This window comes from Sardina pilchardus, chromosome 15 (genome assembly GCF_963854185.1).
Source record: "Sardina pilchardus chromosome 15, fSarPil1.1, whole genome shotgun sequence".
Lineage (NCBI taxonomy): Eukaryota > Metazoa > Chordata > Actinopteri > Clupeiformes > Clupeidae > Sardina > Sardina pilchardus.
Genome location: NC_085008.1, coordinates 21,195,700 through 21,220,625, shown reverse-complemented (window position 1 = coordinate 21,220,625; position 24,926 = coordinate 21,195,700). Strand labels below are relative to the sequence as shown.

The 24,926-nt window shown below is 44.3% G+C and overlaps 2 protein-coding genes across 2 annotated transcripts in view; one reads left to right on the top strand and one right to left on the bottom strand.

Moving 5' to 3' along the window:
* The window catches only part of usp24 (ubiquitin specific peptidase 24), a 58,748-nt gene extending 50,818 nt beyond the window's left edge, over nucleotides 1-7,930 (bottom strand). Inside the window, exon 1 of the mRNA XM_062556267.1 lies at nucleotides 7,574-7,930. Within this exon, the coding sequence (XP_062412251.1) occupies nucleotides 7,574-7,852 (279 nt within the window). The 5' untranslated portion in view covers nucleotides 7,853-7,930. The remainder of the gene's footprint in view (nucleotides 1-7,573) is intronic.
* Nucleotides 6,793-13,049, top strand: bloc1s2 (biogenesis of lysosomal organelles complex-1, subunit 2). The gene is made up of 6 exons (XM_062556266.1): nucleotides 6,793-6,811; nucleotides 8,368-8,540; nucleotides 8,974-9,090; nucleotides 9,856-9,975; nucleotides 10,387-10,491; nucleotides 11,769-13,049. The coding sequence occupies exons 2-6, from the start codon at nucleotides 8,372-8,374 to the stop codon at nucleotides 11,798-11,800; spliced, it is 543 nt and encodes a 180-aa protein (XP_062412250.1). The 5' UTR covers nucleotides 6,793-6,811; nucleotides 8,368-8,371; the 3' UTR covers nucleotides 11,801-13,049.
* The last annotated feature ends 11,877 nt before the right edge of the window (nucleotides 13,050-24,926 follow it).

Here is a 24,926-nt window from a genome sequence, read left to right as displayed (position 1 = left end):
AGCGCTACCCTGGCTGTCTACCTGTGAATTTTGCGTTAACATCAGATGTCACCACCAGAACATCACTGGGGCAGACGACCTCTCAGACTCCTTCACTCAAAAGCTGAGGACACCCTATCTACAGACTGAACCACTTTCACCGGGCAGCGTAAACCAGACTAATCTAGTCGCGGATCTGTTATTCCAATGTAATTCCGACGACACTGAATTTTCCAGCCCGGCATGATCTGAAGAGAACGCCAGCCACCAGAAGCATACTGCTGGGTGATGACAGTGTTTTCCTTGGCTGGACGCACCGCTCCCAAAACTTCCCAGAGGTAAATGACAGCCTGAAGGGTGGATTCAAAGCCAGAAGTGGGGGGGGACCCCCACCACCCCCGGCCCTGAGACACACACACACACACACACACACACACACACACACAGAGGAGTTCTGTTTGTGCACTGAAACGGGCAATTTTGTACTGTGTGTGTGTGTGTGTGTAACAAGAAAAAAAGAGGGGAAAATAAAATAAAGTTTACAGACACATGAGCACGTCCTCTCCGTGCCCTAGAGGTGCATCTGTGTGAGTAATTATGCGCATGAAGTACGCGGGACATCAAGGAGCGAGCAACTGTCTGATGAAGCACTGTCTGCTTGTTGTCAGTTGTCAGGGAGGACAGCCACAAAAAACAACAACAAACAACAACAATCAACAAACCAAACCAAAACAAAACGTCCTGCCGCATTCCTGGGGGACTTTGGGGAGGGGAACGCATTTCCCTTTGTCACTGTGACTAAACACACAAACAATGTGATTCCACTGATAGGCACTGCGCCAGGGATGTTTGGAGAGGAGGTGAGGTGAGTGTCAGAGTGCGCGTGTGTGTGTGTGTGCGGCGTGCACGCACATACGTGCATTGTTTGGCATCAGTGGCCATAACAATCACTGTAAACCGTGACGCAACCAGCCACAATCTTCTGATCTAGGATCAGGTGGTCTCCGTTGAACGCTGCCGACTATCAAGGACGGGACCGCAGCTTTTCCACTCATCTGACCTCTGCTCATCTGCGTTAAAAATGACCGAGTGCTCTGGTCTAGTCTGCTGGTTGTTCCATCTCCTATGGATGCAGTGCAGCTGGACACATATGCTTTCACCGTAGGAGCTATACGTAACGTATGGATCTATAATGCATGGCCATTAAAATGTATGGCGCTTGTCATGTGAAGACTCTCGGAGCCAGCAGCAGTAGTTGTGCCGGCCAACCTGGAGCCTGTTGTTGTTCATCCCTGCACTAGCACATGCTCACTTCTCTCCACGCTCCCAGTCAGAGGTGGCTGACAGCAGAGCTTACTAGAAGGACTGCTGAACTGACTAGCCTCTCTTTCTCTTTCTCTCTCTGTGTGTGTTTATGTCTGTGTGAGTAACTGGTGTTTGTGTCTTAATGCATGGGACCAGGGGACTATTTTGCTCATTCCAAGTGGAGCTGTCTACACTTGCGTGCCCCTTAGCACGGTGAGAGAGTGGAGGAGAGTGGAGCTGCGCCGTGTTGTGTGTGTGTGTTGTGTGCTGTGTGTGCTGTGTGTTGGGTGCTGTGTGTGCTGTGTGTGTTGTGTGTGTTGGGTGCCGAGCTCGTTATGTATGCCGTGGAGCAGTGGCAGGGACCACCTGCACTATGTGGGCCTGATTCATCGCTGATCCCTGGCAGCTCCCCCACACTTCTCCTTCCCTTCCCAACACACACATTCACTCACACACAGTCGCACGCACACACACACACACACAAACACACACACACACACATATTCACTCACTCACTCACACACGCACACACACACATACTAAAGATAAACAGCGTAGCGACGCACAACAGCACAAACTCCTGGGGGAAATGCATGAATGCAGCTCACTCAATTATTTACATAATCATGCGAAAGCAAAGGCAGATCTTTTTCTTCAGAGGCTTCCGCTATAGGGACCCACACGCAGATACACGCGCGGCAACACACCATAAACAGCACCGATAGAGGACGGGCGCCATCCCTCATGCCTTCACTGCAAACCATCCGAGAACAATTCATGTTTGATGCAAAACAACTACTAGGCTAATGGATGTCAAGCGCTACTTGTCAATTTCCATCCCGAACGTGATCTCTTGATGTACCCCTTATGTAATAATCTGGGTATTAAATAGAACAAAAAATTAAACCTAATAAGGAATATGTGTTACATGAAGAAAAGCAATACCAGTAGAGCATTATCAACTTCTGACATTTATTTACAATGTGTGAATGTGTGCAAAGTCCAGATGTAGAATGTCAGAGTTTCCTGTTCGTCAGGCCACATATTTCCGTGACACATCAGGGACAGGCGGTGGCTACTTTAAAAAATGAAAGTGAAGAGTCACACAAACACACGATAGGTGTACTGCATTATCAGGCCGGAGAATCAACATGCAGAATTTTAACATCTTAGAGTGAAGTGTACTAAATGGTCGTGAGGTAATGCACAGAGCTGTCTGTATGTCCCTGCGCAGGTTTGGCAGGTAAGGTTGGTCTTAAGAGCTTATTACACACGTTTAAGGACTCTCAACTGCAGCTGACAAAAGTTGCAACTCTGACTGGCATACTCATTGGCACTGAATAGGGCTGTAATGATATGTGAACCGAAACAGAAATCATGATACAAGCATCTACAATCTCGTATCACAATTCGAGAAAACAAAACCGTGATACATTGCCCTCACCAGCCCCGGCAGCTATCATCCTTACAGATACAGACCCTTGAGCTTCATAACACAAATAAAATACAGTATAAATAACAAAATTCTTCTTCTAGAGTATGTCACCATTTCCCCCAATATACCGGTACTGCTAAAACTTCATCACCTAAAAAAAGAGGCAGAAACTGAATCATGCCTCAACAATTGAGGTAGGAACTTAACCGTAGGTGTGGTGTTTATCGATACAGCACTAACGCTGAACTGTGAACACTGGCCTTCTGCAGTCTAATTAGCATGGTACTTCCACTAGCTTAGAAGTCTCCCCTGGCCAGCACTCACTTGCTTCATTAGTGCTCTTGTTATTACCTCCACCAAGAAGGTTATGTTTTCATCGGGGTTTGTTTGTTTGTCTGTCTGTTTGTCTGTTTGTTTGTTTGTTTGTCTGTTCGCAAGATAGCTCAAAAAGTTATGGATGGATTTGGATGAAATTTTCAGGGAAGGGTCCTGAAATTTTGGGAGTGATCCATATCACCGCCTGGATCCAGGAGGCGGTTACGTTTTCACTTGGCAGAGATCTGCGCACTCTGAGTGCTTTTCTAGTTGTTAATGCTGTGACCCCAGCTGCTATTGTACTTGACCAATAAACATGTCAGTACATCAGTCATGGTTCATATGTGCAGAGAAAAGCAGGAAAAATGCAGTCAGAGTGCAAATGCTTGAAAAAAGGGGTAATTTCTCAAAGAACTATGACAATCAGAGAACAATGTGCTGCACAGGGAACCCATCCTCATGTGTACCTAAGCACTGCTTGTTTAACATACTGTATTACACCTTGGCTTATGTGTGTGGACCTTTAATAGTAGTGCATGAATGCATACATGTTGAGAGCCCAAACCAACCATGAAATGACTTAAGTTAAACTTGTGATGGGGGTTCTATAATGTCTTTCAACTGTCTTGTTCGATGGTAAATATAGCATACATGGTGAATTCACTAGTCCTTAAATACTCTACTCTTCCTTTTACTTTGGGCAAATCATAAAGGTCTGCATTAAGCCAACCATATTTACATACGGAGTCAGGGGTGGAATACATTTCAATACATTTTCCATTCCCACAGTCTCTAGCAAAATTACACATTGCAGAGTGTGCATCAGCAGAGAACAGCACTGCAGTGGCAAAGGTCGCCGCGGCACTTGAGCAACTCGGACAAGTCTTGGGAGATGTCAACAAACTTCCCCTTCGCGCATTCCTACATGTGACGCAAGTGTGAGTAGAGCTGGACTCGGCCAGGCCGAGCGCTCTCGTTTTCTCGGGGGCAAAGTTCACCAGCGTGAACAAGCTGTGCAGCAGCAGCAGCAGCAGCAGCAGCAGCAGCAGCAGGAAAGGAGGAGGGTTCCGGTGGCCCAGGAGCCTATCAGGGTCGGGGAGGTTTTCCCAAACATCGAGTCGCGTGACTCCACACACGCTCTGCTGTTTGTATTGGACGCCTCACGTTTTCCAGAGTGCTGAAATGTGAGGAAACCTCGGAGAACCGAAGCCCCTTTTCCAAGAGGGCCAAAGAAGAAGACAAAAAAGAAAAAAAACATGCCAGTGGGCTAATGCAGAGAATGCAAAGGGGTGCTTCGCGGCCAGTGGCACATTCCTCACCTGAGCCTCTGGGCCACACGTGTGGGAGTGGGAGAGCCCCTGGAGGCACTTCAGAGGCAAGAGGGGTCAAAAGGTTGCCCACGCTCTGCACTTGAACTTGGTAAACACATCCAAGAGTGTGTCTATGGGAAGAGATTAAAGCAACTGGGGCCTGGGTCATTGCTTAACAGAACACAGACAAAAATAGTGAAAAATATGGCTCACAAAGACGCAATATTAGGATGAGATGAGAGGAGATATCAGGATCCTAGTTATTTAGCCTACTACATTTATAAACTGTGTCAACAACACAGTGCCTTGAAAGGTATTGGCAATAAAGCCGGTGCGGTGATTAAACACTAGTGCGAACAAGAGACAACAATGCCTTGGGAGACGACTCCTGTGTTTATGGTGGAGGTTCCTGGAATGCTCCAGTCTGTGAGGCAGTGTGTGTGTGTTTATGTGAGTGTGCATTTCTCAAATGGAATGTGTGTGTGTGTGTGTGTGTGTGTGTGTGTGTGTGTGTTAAACCCCCCCTCCCCTCCCCTCCCCGTGCTGTGCAGTGTCTCTGATGTGCTGTTCAGTAACTGGATCTCCAGCCTGTTACCATGCGTACCGACCCACCCGAGGGCCAGTCTGCAGGCTCTCTGTGACTCCTCTGGCTATATTTAGGGCAGGAACATGCGGCTGGGCGACCTGTGACATGTATCACCGGCAAAAACAGAAGCCGATGCTGGCAAAACAGCCACGCTGGTCGTCACTGGTGAACCACGGTTACCACACAGGGCCCTCCCGCCTACAGAGGAATCTACATCAGCAACACATTGCAACACAAAACCCCAAGACCAACATGAAAGAAATCAAAACAGCTGTGTGGACGGCTTTCAGTTTTTGTTTTTGAAGAGAAAGCACAACTAGCGTTCATTAAGAAAACAGCAGTAATTCCGGTGCTGACATGTATAGAAAAGAGCCAGCCTGGCCAGTTCCTCGCCTATGCTGTTTTCAGCTTCCAGCATGACATTCTCATGTGTCAGTGATACACATGTGGTTCTGACAGATGTGAGAGAGCATGAAGGCCCACACCAATTGATTGGTAGTGTGTATGTGTGTGTGTGTGTGTGTGTGTGTGTGTTAGTGTGAGTGGGGACAGGATATTGGAAAATAGGGTAGCTGAGCAGAAATGTATTTGAAAAGAATAGACGCCAGTCTCATTCTGACCATCAGGTCTTGTTTAAACAATGACTCAGGAACCGGAGTCATGTCTAAATTCACCAATGTGTAGGGATCTACATCGGATAACATACTTCGGAACTGAATCATGCCATTCATAACCAGTCGTAAGACAAATATAGATTTGCAATGATAGTGTGTAATGAGGAATGCAATAAGATGATATAAATGTTTAGCCAGCACACAGAATGACATCAACTTCACTCAAACTGACAAGAAGCAACGTGCCAATACTTGTGCCAGTGAGCGACTCCTAAATAAAAGACAACGCTGTTCTGAAAGGTGAAATGGTCAAGTGCTGCCTATTTAAGTCAATAAAGGCCTCAAATGGCCTTTTCATACTGATCTCTGCAGCTGTGCAGGTGCATAGAATAGAATAAGTGCCACTGGATACTGCAATGAAACCAAAACATCTTCAACATCTTCACATTTCCTCCAGTTTGGTGTTTTTACACACTGTAAAGAAACCAAGAAATAGTGCAGAAGTTGAGATCCCCTCATTATATAGTGCCCTGAGGGCAGTGTCAATCGCTGTAAGATCATGTAGTCATGATATCTTTCGACGGTGCTTGACACTCAAAAAACACATCTGTGATAAAATACCACTACAACCCTAGTAAGGCGAAGAGAACATTAAATGAGTGGGTAGCACTGGGTAAGTTACTCCCCTCTGCAGTCTCTCAGACAAAACAAATTGGACTAATACGTAATGATAGTATTGTGAGGATGGCTCAGAGGGAAGTTATATCAAATCTCGAGGCGAGATGACGTTTTACACTAATGTTACATACACCACCATCTGAAATTACAATGACCGCGACACACTGATTGCATATTGAAATGTTGTGGAGTCATTGTTTCAAATATGTCAATACTGTCATAGACAATTTTCGATAATAACTATGAGCCTTTCGATTTAGCTAATGTCTTCCCTGGTTTCTAAATATGAACCCCAACACAATAGGCGACCGTTCGACATTGAAGGCCACACATTTCCTCCTCATATGAATATTACAACAACTCTAGAAGTAAACGTTAGGCATTGCTGTCTCGTTACACAGTTAGTGAGTTTCTCAAGGCCACACGGGAAAATTGCAAAATCAGTCCCGAAATCTCGCTAAGATCAAGCAGGATCTCATAGTGCACCTTTAACTTGCTGCGGTTGTCAGGCAAGCGACGAGCTAGATCTACTGGCTAACTGAGTAAACACATAACTGTTCCATAGGGCTATTAATTACTTGAACACCAGGTGGGTGGAATGACAGTAGTTGGTATTTAGAGCTTAAAAGGTAGGACACTACATGCAGCTGCCTCGCAATTTGACAGATGCAGGTAGATAAGCCAGCGTTACCATAGCTAGCAAGGAGTGATAGCCTAGGGATAGGCTAGTTTCGGTGCTGTGCGCGTTAGCAGCAACACCCAGCTAACGCTAACTGCTTGAGCGTTAATTAACGAGATAACCAACACAACCACTTGCACTATAAAATAAGCTTTGTTGTTGCCAGAGCTCTATAACGCCAATGGTTGTCGGTATGGAGAGATAAAGTCAAACTACCCAGCTGCTTTGATAAGTGCATACACATACAGTAATGGCTAAGTTAGCAGCCTACCGCTAACACGTTTAAATGCTAGCCAGCTATTTCCCCTCCCCCAAACGGAGAGCTAGTTGGCTAGCAAGCTAACCAAGCGGATGCCTGGCGGGTTAATGAACTAACGTTATAGAGACATCATAACCTAAAACCAAATACATAGACAACGTGCATAATAAAATGTCATGACTTGTTTCGCTCTCGGAGTTACACTGTAAGCTGAACTGCCATGTGAAGTAACGTTATTTTAGCTATCTTGCCTGCAACATACCGTGGTTTTCCCTCCCTCCCTATTTGCCTATCCATGACAGCCCGATTTCACTCTGATGTGAAACCTAGCTAGCTGGCTTGCTAACTATCGTGTGAAAAACTACTTATTACACTGTCTAACGTTGGCCAACAGGCGATTTTTGTAATCATACCTCACTCTCCACAACATCATGATACGCCGGAGGAGGATCAAACCCTCCAGTCCCAGTTCGAGTAGTATTCTCGCTGTCTCCACCGGGCCCTGACCCGGGCGCAGGCCCACTTTCCATCGGCTCATATCCATACCCGAGCCCGGGGCTTTCGTTGGTGAGGAGCGCAACAGCTTCGTTAATGTCATTTTTGGCTAAACGCAAGGCTTTCCTAATAGCAACAGGGTCCGGAAAGCCCATGCAGAGAAGCGTTGTCATATGTTGCTCCTCTTCAGTCTCCATAATTGATTGTTTTATCCTATAGACTTAGTAGGGTGGTATATTGCACAGACTTCTAGCTGTGCACGCCGCCATGTTTACAGTCCGATGGTATTCTGTCACGACGGATGCCCATAACAGAGTAGAAAGCGGGCGGGTCTCTTTTGCGACGTATTCGTGGCTCCAAGGAGCGTCACCTCGACCCACCCATGTAACCAATCCAACAGAGGCTCAGACTGCAAATTATACACATTTTGACGTTAAATTGTGAAAAATACCTCTCTGATTCAAACCGTTTAGCCTATTTCTCAGAAAACACTGGTTGAATTTAATTTGAGATAAAAACCCTCCTCGGGAAAATCAATGCATTAAAGTAAAGATACAGTTATAATTCTCATAAATAAGAAATAAAACATGCTCATGGGGACATTTTAAAATATGTGTAAATCCACATGTTAACGTAGAATAACCGGGACCACAACCACAAAGGGAAATGCATCACGTGAAAAGCGCTATCTGGTCATGTGATTATTTACAAGGAAAATGGCCGCTACAGGAGAAGAGGCAGCTGCGATGGACAGCATCTCTAAAGCCCCTATTCCCCCATCGGCATTGAATATCAAAACGGACACAGATTCCCGGTCAGAAACCACAAGCGTTGAAGGCGTCCCTGAAAGTCAGCCCCCTGTCTCCAAAAAGGGCAGCAACAACAGTAAGCGACAGGCCTGCAGCTCGGTTCATTTCCAAACAAAGCTAGGTCGTTAGCTATTAGCTGGTCAGTTTGTAATATATTTATCTTAATACAGTTCAGCATTCAGTTGTCTTTATGCCATTATTTATAACAGGTAGACTGTTTTAGGTCTACATGGCAGGGTCATTGCTTCACTCAAGTCTCAAGTCTCTATTCTCGTCTTATCAATAGTTTGCTAGCTAGTTGATTCAAAGGGTCAGTTAAATGCATCCTTAGCCGTCAAATATAATAACATGTTACATGTAAGCATGGGTCAAGTATCACTTCTCATGAGTGTCGTTTCCCTGCGTTTTTATGTGCCTGTCTATGTCCATTCCTAAAATCATCTGTAGAATGTCTTTGGCGCACCTTTTGTTCCTTGAATGAACATGACGACAACTTTTCTTTTTTGCAGATGATGGGAGTGTGGAAACCGCCGAGGAGGCTGTCGAACCAGCAGAGCCTGACATCGATGAACTCTGCAAAGATATGTTTGATAAAATGGCCGTCTTTCTACAAGGGGAACTTACAGGTAGCCTACTTATCTTGTGTGTGTTCGTATGACATCAAAATACTTCGAAATTGGACATATTGTAAAAACCTTGGATGCTCTGGTTGTTGAGCTTACTGGTGGAACAGGACCTTACACTATCTAAATCTCGTAGTGGAGCTCTTGGGCCACTTGAAGGAGATAAGATATGAGAAAAGCCAGACTGGAAGAATATGTCATGACTGGAAGAGGGTTTAAGAGACAGCTGGAGTGGTTCACACATTGAAAGCTTTCTCCTGTTTTTTTTAACGAAAATCTATCATCTAGAGCGCAACAATACATCTCTACCCTCTGGAAGAGTGTTTATGCAGGGTTTACAGGAGATAGATAGATAGATAGATAGGTATAATTTATTTGCAGTGTAATTGATGGATGTATCAGTGATACAACATTTTAAGAACTTCCAGAACACTTAGTTTTATCTGTTTCAATTAAGATCTACATCTCACATTCATTCATTCATTTAGCAGACCCTTTTATCCATTATGTCAATTCTATTACAAAGGCCATTCTCCCCAGAGCAACTCGGACTGCAGTGCCTTGCTAAAGGGCACAATGAACCCACAGCTGTTAGGCTACTGCATGCTAGCCCAGGTCTTTAGGCACTACGCTACCACCACCCAAGATTTGGCCAAGATTAGCTAAAAACATTCTCATCTTGTATTGTGAAGTCGTCGGACAAAAGGGAAAATCCATACCACTGCATTGGTGCACATAAATTCACTGTTGTTTATCTCATCTGGCCAGCTACCTGTGAAGACTACAAACTCTTGGAAAACATGAACAAACTCACCAGCCTGAAGTATATGGAGATGAAGGACATATCGATAAACATCAGTCGCAACTTGCAAGATCTCAACCAGAAATGTGAGCATTCTTATTAGTCAGCACAGTCATAACATTAGATAGATAAATAGATTTATAGATAGATACTTTATTGATCCCCAAGGGGAAATTCAAGGTCCCAGCAGCTTAAGACACCACACACAACATACAATATAATGTAAACAGGAAAATACAAAGCAAATCAACATATCAACATGACTAAAGGAGCAGTAAAATACTATAGATAAGATGTGCATGAATGTACTGAGGATTGGTACTGTGATCCAGTATGAGGTGTTTGAGGTTTATGAGGTGACGACAGTCTGGGATTAGTGCCATTTCTGGTCTTCAGTGAGGGGATTGTACTGACAAGTAGTATATTTGACTGTATTGTTGTATTGTATTGTTGTATTGTATTGCTGATGTTGGAATGATATTGTCCATTTCCATCAGATGCCAGCTTGCAACCCTACCTTGACCAGATAAACCAGATAGAAGAACAAGTGACGGCGCTCGAACAGGCAGCTTACAAAATGGACACCTACTCCAAAAAGCTGGGTGAGCATTTGCCACTAAACTATAAGGGCTCCACATTAATTTAGATTTAGGAAGATTTGTTGTGTGTGGGATGCAAACTCTTCACCTTTTCTGCACCTGAAACTTAATTGACCTTGGGAATGATAGCAGAGGCCTGCTCTACATCTGATTGGTCTGACTCAATTGTGCCTGGCTGACACCAGTACTGTATGTCTGCACACCCTCATTGCCTTTTTGCGCCGACAGCAAATCGCTTCTGTTCCCGTTTGCGAAGCAACTTTTGAACCATTCGGAGCATTTTGAACAAACAAAATCTGGTTCAGAACGTAGCACTATGGTTCGGAGCTGGAACCAAAACAAATTTGTTTTTTCCTGCGACCCAGAGTGGGCATGGGCGTGACATTCTATCATTCAGAGAGAGATTCTCCGTTGCCATGAGTAAACAAAACTAATCAACTAGCACTATACCCAGCATATTACACAGCTAATTTTTGCAGTTGTTACAGGACAACTGTCATATTATCCTCCTGTTTATGGATATCAATAACTTTTTTGTTTATGCATGCAACACCCTCTGTTGAGGACACATCGTTGGCTTCATTCAAAACAAGTGGAAATGCTGGTTCACTAGGAAAAAAATCTGTCCCAAACCAGTTCAAGAGCTACCTCTTAAAGATGTAGTCCTTTTTAATCAATGATGCTTTCCATTAATGAAATCCATGAATGTTTCCACTATTGTGGCGCTAATTTAATCTTCATCAAACATAATGTAAGTTGATGCTTTTAAGGACCTCCGCTACGACCTTATAAGCAGCCTTCTATTGCTGTTGGCTTCCTAGTTTGCTTAGTTGACAAATATCAGATATTTATATGTATATCCATTGCATGTGTGCTATTATTAGTTGGATGTTCTTCCCATCTCAGATTACCTCCTGAAACCCTACCACCAGGTGGCACTGTCCACCCATATATCACCCTGTAGAGTGTCGAAGCCTGTAGAAGCGTCTGTCAAGATTCTCATTTGAATTGTCTAATGGCCATCCTGTGAAGTACGCTGGTGTGTTTTGCTCACAGGTTTAGCAACACCAGGCATTGCTTTCCAGAAAAAAAACCCTAAAAAAATGGATGGCTCAGTGATATTATAACCTCTGTGCTTGTACGATGGTCCCAACCCAAGAGTTTCAGAACAACATCTGTTTAGTTTTCCTTGCCCTTAGTATCATAAACCCGGGTGTTTTTAACCATTTTAAGAAGTGTTCTGTGCTATGCTTACTATGGAATATGTGATGTCCTTGCAGAGGCTAAGTTCAAAAAGCTGGAGAAGCGGTGAGATGAGATGTTGCACTGTGGGAACCCCCAAGTCTGAGCAAGTCCAAGGTGGAGTCCGTTGCTGTCAGCCTGCTTCTAGGATTAGGGACATTGGTTTGCTGTGGGAATAGCGTGCACTCTACACAACGTCAACAGGCTCCCTTTGAATGGAAGAACAGTGAGGAGCACAGGTAGAAACGTATATCAAGAAGAGCTCATATCTGATATCTGATATCTGATTTTGCACACACAGTTACCCTTTAGGAGGGACATGTCCTTGGCGAAACAGAATAACAACTATAGGACCGAATGCATTATATATGCTGCAACCCATCAAATGTACCTTGTGTGCGTCTTTCAACATGGCCATTGATTTTGCTTTAATTGGATAAACATACCACACATGAAATATCACCAGGAGGTCATATGAGAAAATATGTGGTAACCTGACATTTTTGTCCGGACAAAGTCCTCTGTGTCTACTTTTTTTTTATGGCTCTCTTCTCTCTGTCCCTGCTCCAAAGATCATATTAATGTAGCCCATTATACAGCCTGTAAGGAAGTAGTACATGCCTACATCCCCCTCCTGAGTATTCATGGGTTTCATAAGGTCCCTTTCCACAGGTGTATTAATCAAGCACCATGCAGTCTGCATTGCTGATCAAGGAGCTTGATTTTATACACCTGTGGAAAGGGACCTGATGAAACCGATGAATAGCTTGTTTTAGCAGTGTGACATGCTTTAATATAGCACTTGCATTCCACTTGAATCGCTTCAAATGCATGCTTTCTCATTTAGATTGTGCATCATACCCAGTATAAATGAGCAAGGATGTTCCTTTGCTACCCAAGATTGATCATCTAGAGGGGACGTTAACGTAAATCTCTGGGCCATGTTGATGTTGAGTCACAGGATAATAATCTGCCTGTGCTTTCATCTATGTGTTTTGTCAGTGAGTCAGAATTAGTCATTTTGGAACTACGTCTTGTGTGTTGACCTAACACTGGTCATAAGCATTAATGCCTTCATTGTTTTGTACATGAACTTCATATGAACTGTCTTTTATGTTATGTATACAATGGCATGTAATAAGCAGGCATGCGTAATATTTAAGTTATTTGATGGGGTCTGAGACCTTTAGGACAATCTCACTTATTACGTCTTTGGAACTTTTTTGTAACGTTTTCTTTTTCTTTTTTTTTCAAATAAAACAGTGTTGTAAAATGTGCTTGCAGATGCACTAACAGGAATTAAAAACTAATTTATGTTACAGTATGTGTGTCTGTGTACATAATGGTAATGGAACGTCCAGCAGATGGCAGTCAAGCTCTACATATCAATAGACTGAAGACTTCATTGTCGTGAACCTTTGCCTCATTTTGACTTCTCTCATGGCTATAGTGGTATCTCATCTTAATTGTCATATTACAAATGTATGTCTGTAATCTTTGAGCAATTTTATTAGTGATTTAGAGCAACACATTTACCATGGTCAGCTGTGAAGGCATGTAGCTCCAAGTCCTATGTGTGCTTACTATGTTTGATGGCACCATCATTTTCAGGTCCTTTCAGCCAGGGCTGACCTTTAAAAGGTGCATTATATAGGTGCCTCTCATGTAAAGTTTATACGTCCTCCCTCGCTCCTCGGGCCTCGATCCTCCCTGATCTACATAAAGAATGATATCGGGGCGGCAACAACGATAGTCTATCCCTTCGTCTATCTTTCTTTATGTAGATCAGTGAGGATCGAGGCCTGAGGAGTGAGGGAGGACGTATAAACTTTACATGAGAGGCACCCTCTGTGTCATTGCAAGTACACAAGTACAGTCACTCGATGACAGCTCTCAAAAGAACCCATACATGAGCACTGCTGTTCTTCAGCCTCAAGACCCATTCAGACTGCAAGTGACCAGCGACAAGATACCATGGAATGTTAATTTAATTCAGCAATTATGAGCGAAATAACCATTGGCAAGAAAGTTAAACCAATTTCAACTTTTCAAGCAACAAGCGAATAATCGGCAATGTGTGTGCGGCATTAGGCCAACTCACTCTTTCTTGGGAATTTGGACCATGGGTTTTGAAACACGGCTCAAATGTCATTGACAAGCAATGAGCGAAGTCTGTTGCGCATTGTACTAAAGCCATCATATGGTGTGCGGGGGCACTGTGTTGACCTTACATGCAGGATGTTATTAAATTAGTAGTAGTATTACATTATTGTTAAGTTATTAAATTAGCCTTCATTATTTGCTTTGCTTGTTGCCAGTTGCCCATCAATGGAAATAGTTGAGCCATTTTTTTCTGCTTTGCAAATAAGAGGTTGAACGAGTAAAAGCCTGTTTTGAGGAGGCCTGCAATGTCCAGTTTGAACAACATTGTCTGTTAGCTGTAAGACCCCCTCAGAGAAAACTCTCATACAAGTGCCAACTGTAAAAATCATTGGCACTGTATCTGACTCCTCTGGGAAATCCTATCAAGATGTGCAACACAATTTGCATGTCATATGGTAGGTCTTAGGGAAAGCAGCCCAAGTTGCTTTATTAGTTAAGTAGTCATACGATCTGCTGGCAGCTCACTTTTTTTAGTGTGATGGTTTTACTCTAAAAAACCTGTTTATACTGTATTGAAGCATATTTAAAAACCTACACATGGTCATAGTAAATCTGCCATTCAGGTGCCATATACTCCTCTGAAGAAAGGGGTCACTGAGAGGGAGGACTATTTGCACAAAGTTGGATTCATCTCCAAAGCAAAACATGTTGCTATCTTTGGTGTCGCACATCAAACAAGAGGTATCAGGTCTGACCACTGATACCGACATTGATGGAGAACCATTGCTACTGTTGCCAGGGATGTTTCAGGACAACACTGATAGCATTATCTCTGACATAGACACACTAGATACACTGAAGAGGAGGCTTGCCTCTTATAGCTTTCACGCACACACACACACCACCTCAGACCTCACGTGTTTAAGGGCAGATTGTCAGCAATTACTCTATTATCAAATGTAAATATTTTCCTCACATGGATCGCGGTGAAAAGTGTGACCTTAGAAAGAGATGTCATATGGAGTCAATTTGACCAGTATCTGCCCAGGGGAGGTGAGTGTGAGAGAGTGTGTGTGTGTGTGTGTGTGTGTGTGTGTGTGTGTGTGTGTGTCTGTGTGTGTATCTGTGTGTGTGTGTGTGTGTCTGTGCGCGCGTGCGTGTGTGCATGTGTGTGACAGTGTGAAAGTGTGTGAGAAAGTGTTGTTGGGGACTAAGCTGGCATGAAAACACTGAAACACTGTTGGAAATCCATGGACCGATCCTGAGGATGACTTTCAATTTGGACACATCAGGGCCAAAGGCACTATGAGAAACAACTACCTCCACACATGGACATCTCGCTCCTCTGTTTATCATTACGGGACAGTCACATGATTTCAACACACGCATACGCACACATACCTATGGATCAGAGTGAGGAGGACCTTAGAGAATGTATACACAATGTTGAAATCTGTAGAGCAACTGCTATGGGACGTTGCGCAAGACGTGTCAGATCCAGGCCTCACATAGTTTTATTGAGCTCATCACTCTCGGTGTTTACAAAAAGACTGGGCTGACATTTCTTGTGATGACGTGCCTTCTCTCCCTGCTGTACCATTTGTTTAATACTAATCTCTCTGTTTCCAAACTCTCCAAATCCCTTGTAGGTTATTGCTCGTCAGCTTGCACTCATTGCATGTAGTTTAATGGGAAGTGAATCTGCATGTGTGTGTGTGTGTGTGTGTGTGTGTGTTTGGAGGGGTTACCCATCATCTGCTGGGCACACTGAAAGCTATGTTTAATTACTGTTATGAAAACGATCCTTACTTTTTTCCTTTTAGTTGTAGTTGTAGAAATAGCAAATTGGCAAGCACTGGATATAAACGATATGATGGACTGTTTAGATAAGCATCTACAGTATCTGCATTTCTCTCTCTCTCTCTCTCTCTCTCTCTCTCTCTCCCTCTCTCTCTCTTTCACACAGAGGGGCAGACAGACAGACAGACAGACAGACACACACACACACACAACCACTGTGAGATTGAGTGCAGAGGATTCAACTTTGTTTAGGAAACCGAAACTTCGAGATTATTCTTCAGTCTGCCGGCCCATTTTGATGCGAACTGATCCAAGCTAAGCACCCTCAATCATCCCCACTCAATCATCCCCTGTGTCAGAGCAGAAAAACATTTGGCCATCACAGGCCCGTCCTGTTAAACCACGTCTCTACACAGGGATCATCTGTTGATTTAACACAGCTGACATGGATGACAAGAAACTACCATTTAGAAATGGTATGGGTCCATGCAGTGTACATGCACGAAACAAACATGTAAAATCCTCCATAAAAATGTATCTTTATGGCTCATTCTGGCACCTACTATTATTACCTCAAACTCATGGGGATTACTTTTGATCATATGAGTGTTTTTTAGATTCAAAAATTGAAAACTGGGTTTCAAAAATTGGCACAATAAAAAAAAAAGAACTGGCTTTTTTATGTTTCCTTTTGACTCCATCAATCACTCAAGAATGTTAAATACCAATCTGACCCCGGTCAGGCAGAGAAAATTACATAAGCTTTAAACTATAAACACCCTTCCTATACGAAGCTGGCAGACTTCCTGTCCACTTTGCCCCAGTAAAACTTCTCACAGTATGGGCGTGAAGTTTAACCTGCGTCTGCCCTTCATTTCGGCCATGTGATCGGTCAGAGCACGCAAGCTGATGAGGCAGCCAGTGAAACGTTGTTATTTACATAGCTGTTATAATAAATAATATGACCTCTATATCATTGTAATATATTTTATATATTTAATACGTTTGAGTTCAATATGTTTGTTGGCATTATCTCTGCGGAGGTCACTACTTTTTTGACATAACACCTCCTCTTGGCCAGTGGAAAAGGATGGTGAGTTATGATGATGATCAGACAGACAGCACTCATAGATTTTACTAGAGCTGTCAGAAGGCCCCTCTGGGCTTGCTCTCTCATACATACAGTACAGGCCAAAAGTTTGGACACACCTTCTCATTCAATGACTTTCCTTTATTTTCATGACTATTGACATTGTAGACTCACACTGAAGGCATCAAACTATGAATTAACACATGTGGAAAACAAAAAAGTGTAAAACAACTGAAAATATGCCTTATATTCTAGTTTCTTCAAAGTAGCCACCTTTGCTCTGATTACTGCTTTGCACACACTCTGCATTCTCTGGATGAGCTTCAAGAGGTAGTCACCTGAAATGGTTTTCACTTCACGTGTGTGCCCTGTCAGGTTTAATAAGTGTGATTTATTGCCTTATAAATGGGGTTGGGAATCAGTTGTGTTGTGCAGAAGTCAGGGGTGATACACAGCTGATAGTCCTACTGAATAGACTTTGTATTATGGCAAGAAAAAAAGCAGCTAAGTAAAGAAAAACGAGTGGCCATCATTACTTTAAGAAATGTAGGCCAGTCAGTCCAAAAAATTGGGAAAACTTTGAAAGTGTCCCCAAGTGCAGTCGCAAAAACCATCAAGCGCTACAAAGAAACTGGCCGTCCCTGGAAAGGAAGACCAAGAGTCACCTCTGCTGCGGAGGATAAGTTCATCCGAGTCACCAGCCTCAGAAATCGCGCGTTAACAGCAGCTCAGATTAGAGACCAGGTCAATGCCACACAGTTCTAGCAGCAGACACATCTCTAGAACAACTGTTAAGACGAGACTGCCTGAATCAGGCCTTCATGGTAGAATAGCTGCTAGGAAACCACTGCTAAGGACAGGCAGCAAGCAGAAGAGACTTGTTTGGGCTAAAGAACGCAAGGAATGGACATTAGACCAGTGGAAATCTGTGCTTTGGTCTGATGAGTCAAAATCGGAGACCTTTGGTTCCAACCACCGTGTGGACTGCAGAGTGAAGGCAAAAAGGCCAACAAGTGCTAAGCATCTCTGGGAACTCCTTCAAGACTGTTGGAAGACCATTTCAGGTGACTCTTGAAGCTCATCAAGAGAATGCCAAGAGTGTGCGAAGCAGTATTAAAAGCAAAAGGTGGCTACTTTGAAGAACCTAAAATATAAGACATATTTTCAGTTGTTTCACACTTTTTTGTTAAGTATATAATTCCACATGTGTTAATTCATAATTCTACGGTGGTGTATTGCTGTCACACTAGAAATAAATAAAAGGCTCAGTATCAGGTAATTACGTGAAAGTTTCAAGTAATTACGTGAAAGTTTCTTGTTATAACAAGATCTTTTTCACGTTTTAACAAGATATGTTTCATGTTATTACATGAAACTATCACGTTATTTCGTGATAATGATATTTTCACGTTATAACGTGAAAATATCATGTTATTTCAAGATATGATATTTTCACGTTTTTACAAGACATTTATCACGTTATTACATGATATTATCACGTTATTTCATGATAACGAAACTTAACGAGACCAGGCTGGAGAGCCTATGGCTGGCATAGGCTGAATGAGAACAGGCTTGTCTGGCTGCTATTGCAGTGCTGCTTGATGAGTGTTTGCTTTTGAGCATGTGTGTAGGCTACAGTAGCCTATAGTCGCCATCTGACCAAGTAGCAGGAGCAGGGCTGTATATCGGCAAAGAGCCGCTGCGTAGGCGGATATAGGTGAGCAGGAGTAGCCTGCTCACAGTCTGTGTATCGGCAGAGAGCCGCTAAGGAGGCGGACAGAGAGGTGCAGGAGTAGCCTGCTCACACAGCCTGATAGTTCTGCGTCTTCTTCCCATCCACTTAACGCAACTTAACGCAAGACGGAGAAAGGGCCTTGATACATTTGTGAATGTTTACGCAATTTGGGCGCTTTGGCTAGCTTGCATGTCAGGTCATCGTGGTCATTTTTAGGGCTGCGGGGAGAGGCCGCTGGGAGAGCGCTGCAGTCACACAGTGCAGGCTTTTTGAGATCACTTCATCACAGTAATCATCAGCACGGCCCAAAACGCCACACCGGGATTCTTCCCGACTCTCCCGATTGCCACTCCACTGCATACAGGTGCAGAATATTGTAATATTTGTTTCGTGGTCGGAGGAGGAGTCAAATCACACACAGACAGGGAGTCACGTTTTACAATTTATTTAAAGTTGACACTCACAACCCAACCTTCCGAATGCACCCACCCTGCATTCATCCGCACACAACCCACCTAAAACAGCCCTCTCTATGGCAGAGTTATGCTAGGGGAAGGGACTGGCCATTAACCCCGGCCTGGGGCTAACTATGCCCGCACACACACGCACAATACACACACTCACACAGGCCTGTTAGTTCGTGGAGTCCCAGTTGCCACAGCTAGCCCACAGTTCAGGTAATCCACAGTAGCGATAGAGTCCACAAGTAGCCACAGTTAGCTCACAGAGTTCAGGTAATCCACAGTAGCGAGAGTCCACAAGTAGCCAAACGCTCCGGCTGGCCGCGCGGCTCACACCAGCCCGAGCTCCCTCTCGCACGCCCCAACTCGCAACTCTTTATCCCTGATAATCATCCACAGTCGACGAGCTGCAGGTGTACCACTCCTCAATCAATCAGTCAATCATTCAATTTGTTCAGTGGGGGCACAGCCGTCGTAGCCAGTAAACACCGTTCACTACAATATTCTGGACAATGCTCGGGTGTTTGCATTTATAACAATATCATCCACAAGTTTAATAACTGGAAAATCGCCATAAACCGAGCTTAACATAGAATTTGATTGACTCGTGAGCCATAGTAACCAGCCTTTCTTGCCCCTCCTTCTGTTCAGTTTCATTATCATGAAATAACGTGATAATTTCAAGTAATAACGTGATACATATCTTGTAAAAACGTGAAAATATCATATCTTGAAATAACATGATATTTTCACGTTATAACGTGAAAATATCATTATCACGAAATAACGTGATAATTTCATGTAATAACATGAAACATATCTTGTTAAAACGTGAAAAAGATCTTGTTATAACAAGAAACTTTCACGTAATTACTTGAAACTTTCACGTAATTACCTGATACTGAGCCTTTTATTTATTTCTAGTGTGACAGCAATACACCACCGTATAATTCTAATGCCTTCGGTATGAATCTATAATTTTCATAGTCATTTAGTATGAAAATAAAGAAGGGCTGTCCGAATGAGAAGGTGTATCCAAGCTTTTGGCCTGTACTGTACATTTCTTTGATTTCAGAGTCATAAAACAAACGCAATTTGATGCACATATTGATGCCTTTAGCTCTTTCTGATCTTTATGATGTACAACTATACTTGGCATTTGTTTCATGATTCAATGTTTGATCATCAATGCACATGTACAGTACATTCATATGCCTATTAGTAGTTATGCTCTTTTGACCAGCATGTTAGCAGAGCTGGATAGCATGTGATGAATTGGTGGGTTCTGTTAAGGGAGAGGGGGTCTCATGTTTTGCGTGTATTTGTGCGAGACAGAGCAAAACAGTGAAAGAGGCAGAAAGAAAGGACGGAGAGCTTTACATTATGTTACATGATCACTAAAGGCCAGTTCAAGCGTGGACTTAACGAGCAGCATGAGGCCACACTTCAATGACATCATTCTATTACTGGTGGTCATTTCATCAGTAACTATTCTCCCTTCACCGTTACCCCCCCCCCCTCTTTTTTCTCTTTCTTTTCTCCTCCTCTCTTATCTTGCCCAACTCCTGCTTTCCGGGGTCCCCCTGCGTGGGTATTGTTGCACGCTTGCAGTGGTCATAGATCATTGTTTGATCTGGCACCAGTATCCATTTCCAGGCGGCTCTGTCAAACAAGCTTTAGGCACAGCCTCGGCCACCTGCTTTAACTTATACACAATGATACTGGTGGGGCCCTGGCTCATTGATGAGGAGAGGGTGTGTGTAGGGTTTGTGTGTGTGTGTGAGAGAGAGAGAGAGAGAGAGAGAGAGAGAGAGAGAGAGAGAGTGTGTGTGTGTGTGCGTGCGTGCGTGCGTGCGTGCGTGCGTGCGTGCGTGCGTACATGTGTGTGTGTGTGTGTGCGTGTGTGTGCGTGCGTGTGCGCGTGTGTGTGCGTGCGTGTGTGTGTTAGGGGCTCTTAACCAATTTCTCCTGAGCTGTATTTCTTTGTAACTAACGTTAAGAGCAGGAGTGGACGTGGCTGTGAGAGAGTGGAGGAGATGAGAGTATTGAGTTCAGCAGGGGTTTCAGGGGGTTTCTGGGTGGGTTCTGGGACATGCTTGGGTTTTACAGGGGAAACGTGTAATAATCCAACGAAGTGCGAGAGGACACAATCCCAGCAATCCCCTCCGAACAGTCCCACTGCAGCAACAGCTGCCCCAACACTCGATAAGACTATGAACTGACAATAATGATGATGTTATATAACATAGAACAACAGACCACACTGCAACACAAACATGTGCTGACTCAGATATACAGTCCATGGGGACAATATGATGTGAAGTGCCACAGCAGTTTGGCTGCTTTCATTCCTTTGGTGATCATTGGGAAACTATATGCAAAAGAGTTGAAAATTAGGTTGTGAAGACCTAAAGGAGCAGTTTCTTGGTGGACATGTCATGTTTGAAAAAGGAAATGGCGTTTGCCTTCTGAATACTGCATAAACCTAAGAATTATATGCTTTGGCAGCTATATACCTTGAACCTGCCTTATAAAACATCTGTTTTTTGCTATTGGATCTGAAAGGTTGCCTGCTGTGGTAAAGGTGGGGAATTAATCTCTGAAAGGATCACAAAGGGAACTTGCAGCAGGGAGCTTGTCTTACACAAAACATTTACAATAAGCAGACCACCCCCTTACTGATTGCAAAACAATGAGTGCGGATGAAGAATTGTGGGTCACAGGCTGGAGTTGGAGAGCCAAGACCTGTCAGGTGAAGCACATGCCTCAAGGCGACAGATAGCTGAGCTAACCTCAATGTCTACGTGCACGTATGTGGATGGGGATCAGGATGGTACGGAGGCGGTGGTTTGAGAGGGAATATCTGTCACATGCACCCAATGTATCATCCAGCACCTGGACTGCAGAGGATGCCGGTAACCGAGGCACACGCACCAAATCATTCCATTCCCTCTACGCACCCCATCACACCTTTGACATCCACACTCTAAAGCCACAACCCCTTGGCCAAACACGCACACACACACACACACACACACACACACACACACACACACACACACACACACACACACACACACACAATGGGCCTCATCAGACAAGAACATTAGCCAGTGTGGAGGTGTTACAGCACACACACACACACACACACACACACACACACACACACAGCCATTTGGCAGCGTGTGGAGGACACTCTCTGACAGTGCTGAAATGAGAGCTGGCCCAGTGGGCCCGCCATGGAGCCCAGAACCTGGAGGTGGGAAGCAGAGGGAAGGAGAAGGAAGCAGAGGGAAGGAGAAGAGAGGAGAAGAGAGGAGAAGAGAGGAGAAGGGAGGAGAAGGGAGGAGAAGGGAGGAGAAGGGAAAGAGAAAGGAGAAGAAAAGAGGAGAGGAGTGGGGTTGTGGGGAGCGCAAGGAGGCGTGCGAGGAGGAGTGTGTGTGTGTGGGGGCTGCCTTGGCCTTGAGCAGCCGTGTAGAGGGCTGTGCGTGCGCTCCTACTGGGGGGTGGCGATGCAGGGGGCCCACCCCGTGTGGGGTGTTTTGTAAGCCCTGCGCTGGCTGAGGAGCGGTGTGCATCTGGGACAGTGAGCAGGGGGGAGCAGGGGGAGAGGGCAGGTGCCAGTGGAGGCCAGCAGAGGCCAGGGAGGTAAGGGGTCGTGAAGGGGAGGATCCCGGGGTCATTGGAGATATAGTGGAGTGATATCACACACACACATGTGTTTTATACTTGAATGTTTTGTGTGCACAGCAGTTGTTTCCATTCTTTATTTAGGCCTTCAGTGTAACGAGTTTTCCAGTTACCCAAAGTTTAGTACTCCTGACACACGCACACACAAAGAAACACACACACACACACACACACACACACACACACACACACACACACACACACACACACTCACACTCAACAACACACATGAGCACACACAGCTCTCTGGAGAGAGTTCTTATTTGAAGTTCTTAGTTATTTTGTGATCATAACGTGGCCTCTCTATTGAAGTTTCTCAACTTAAAAGGGCTTTATATTGAGGTGAAAAGGTTATTGAAAGAGTTATTAAAAGTCAACAACCAAGCAAATGCCCCCTCACCCTGCTGCACTCCTGGCATTGTTCACTCTCCTGTATACAAGCTGATTGAGTTTGGCACATGGTTTTTAAGCAGATAACTTAATGATTCTGAATGATTAGCGCAGAGGAGGTTATTTTGTTAATCTCGGACATTGAATTAGATTTGAGTTGCTGCTTAAATGTGAGACATTTTGACAGATGTCACAAAGTGATAGGACAAGGAGATGGTTCTTAAGTTTATGACCTGGCAGTAAAACCTGAGGGATTCATGTACATCCATTTCATGGGTCCAAAGCTATTTTCTGAAGAAAAGAGAGAAAGAAACATAATACATGTATTATGTAACTGAATCAACAACTTAAGCAAGCGCTCACACAATTGTACACACGTGACAAGATTGTTTTCACGAGAAATAGTTGGCTAACAGTGGATGCGGTTTTGGTGAAGTTCAGAACAATGCTGTGTCTGTGGAGAGGGTTGCGAAAGACCCTGTCCAAAAAACGAAGCCCCCCCAGTGAGGTTAACTGTTACAAAGATGATACCGCAGTAATCACCGAGAGGGATTAAGGGGAAGGGTTGCTGGCAGAGCGGTCATGAACGGTGTAGAATAGGCCCGTCGCTGTGGTTCTGGACTCCCAGAACCTCCCTCTGGGGAGCTGTTGACCCGGGGTAGGGGACGTAAATAAACAGCCGTAAACACGTCTCCTCTGGACGGACACATTCCACGCAGAAGGGCCGGGGTGATCATGATGCCGAAGCGAAAGTAGTTCACGCCTGAGTAAGAGGAGCAAATCGCCAGTGTCGTCACGATAAGCAGAACACGATGTTCAGTTTCAGGTTTATAGTGCGGCAACACAAACGAATCCATGTTTATCCGGCCCTTTTTTTCATATCACATCATTTCACGCCATCTCATATTTGTCATTCATGTTCACGTCCATCAGTATTCATAAGATCTCTATTTTTCAGTTAAAGCTCTACTCAAGCTCTACTCGTGGAAATCAATAGATTCTATTATGTGTGATAATGGATGAGGGTGAAGATAACAAAGACCCTTACCCTTTCTGTAGAAGTGTGGGCAAGGAAGGAGGAGATACAAAGGAAAAACATGTCTGTTATGGCCTAAGGCGAGAAGTTGCTGACATATGGGTGTGGAACCCACAATCTGACCCAAACGCCAGAGAATTTGTGAGTGTGTTTATTCAGAAATCACTTAGTGGTCAGTCAGAGGTTTGAGAGGTAATTGATTTTGATATACAACCCTGATCAGAATTTCTTTCTCGTGTTTTGAAAGGCAGTGTTCCTCTCTTGACACTTCCACTCTTTCTAGATTAATGGCTGATCTGGTGTCCTACCATCTTGAGGTCACCATAGTCTGGCCAGTGGTCAACCCACACAACCCAAATTTAATTCATTTTTATGGCAAAAAAGTCCCTCCATATGACACCAGCTATCAATCGATCGCCATTTCCTGTTTGTGTTTTAGCCATTTAGCGCTGTCCCCCCCTTCATGCAAGCTGACCTAAGGCCATACCAGGCCAAGGAAAGAGGTGGCACCAGGACAGAGCCTTCGCCGTGCGTTGATTTGGGGGTCCGAGCATTCCTATGGTTAATCGGAAGCAGCCGGACGGTGTCTGTCATCAGCAGTGGTCAAAGCATAGAGAGAGAGAGAGAGATAGGGCAGGAAGGAGAGAGAGAGAGAGAGAAAGAAAGAGAGAGAGAGAAAGAAAGGAAGTGAATGAGAGATCATTATTCAAACCAGCGCTGTGTTTACCTCTGCTGTACCTCCAGGGAGAAGAAGTGAACGCTCAAAACAATTTATTTAAGGCCGTCACTGCGCTGCGCTCGCTAGCGTGATGAACGACCCAGTGTGTGGCGCGGCTCTTAAGCCGTTTACATGAAGGAGCCGCGGGGAGGCTAATGAAGGACAGATCC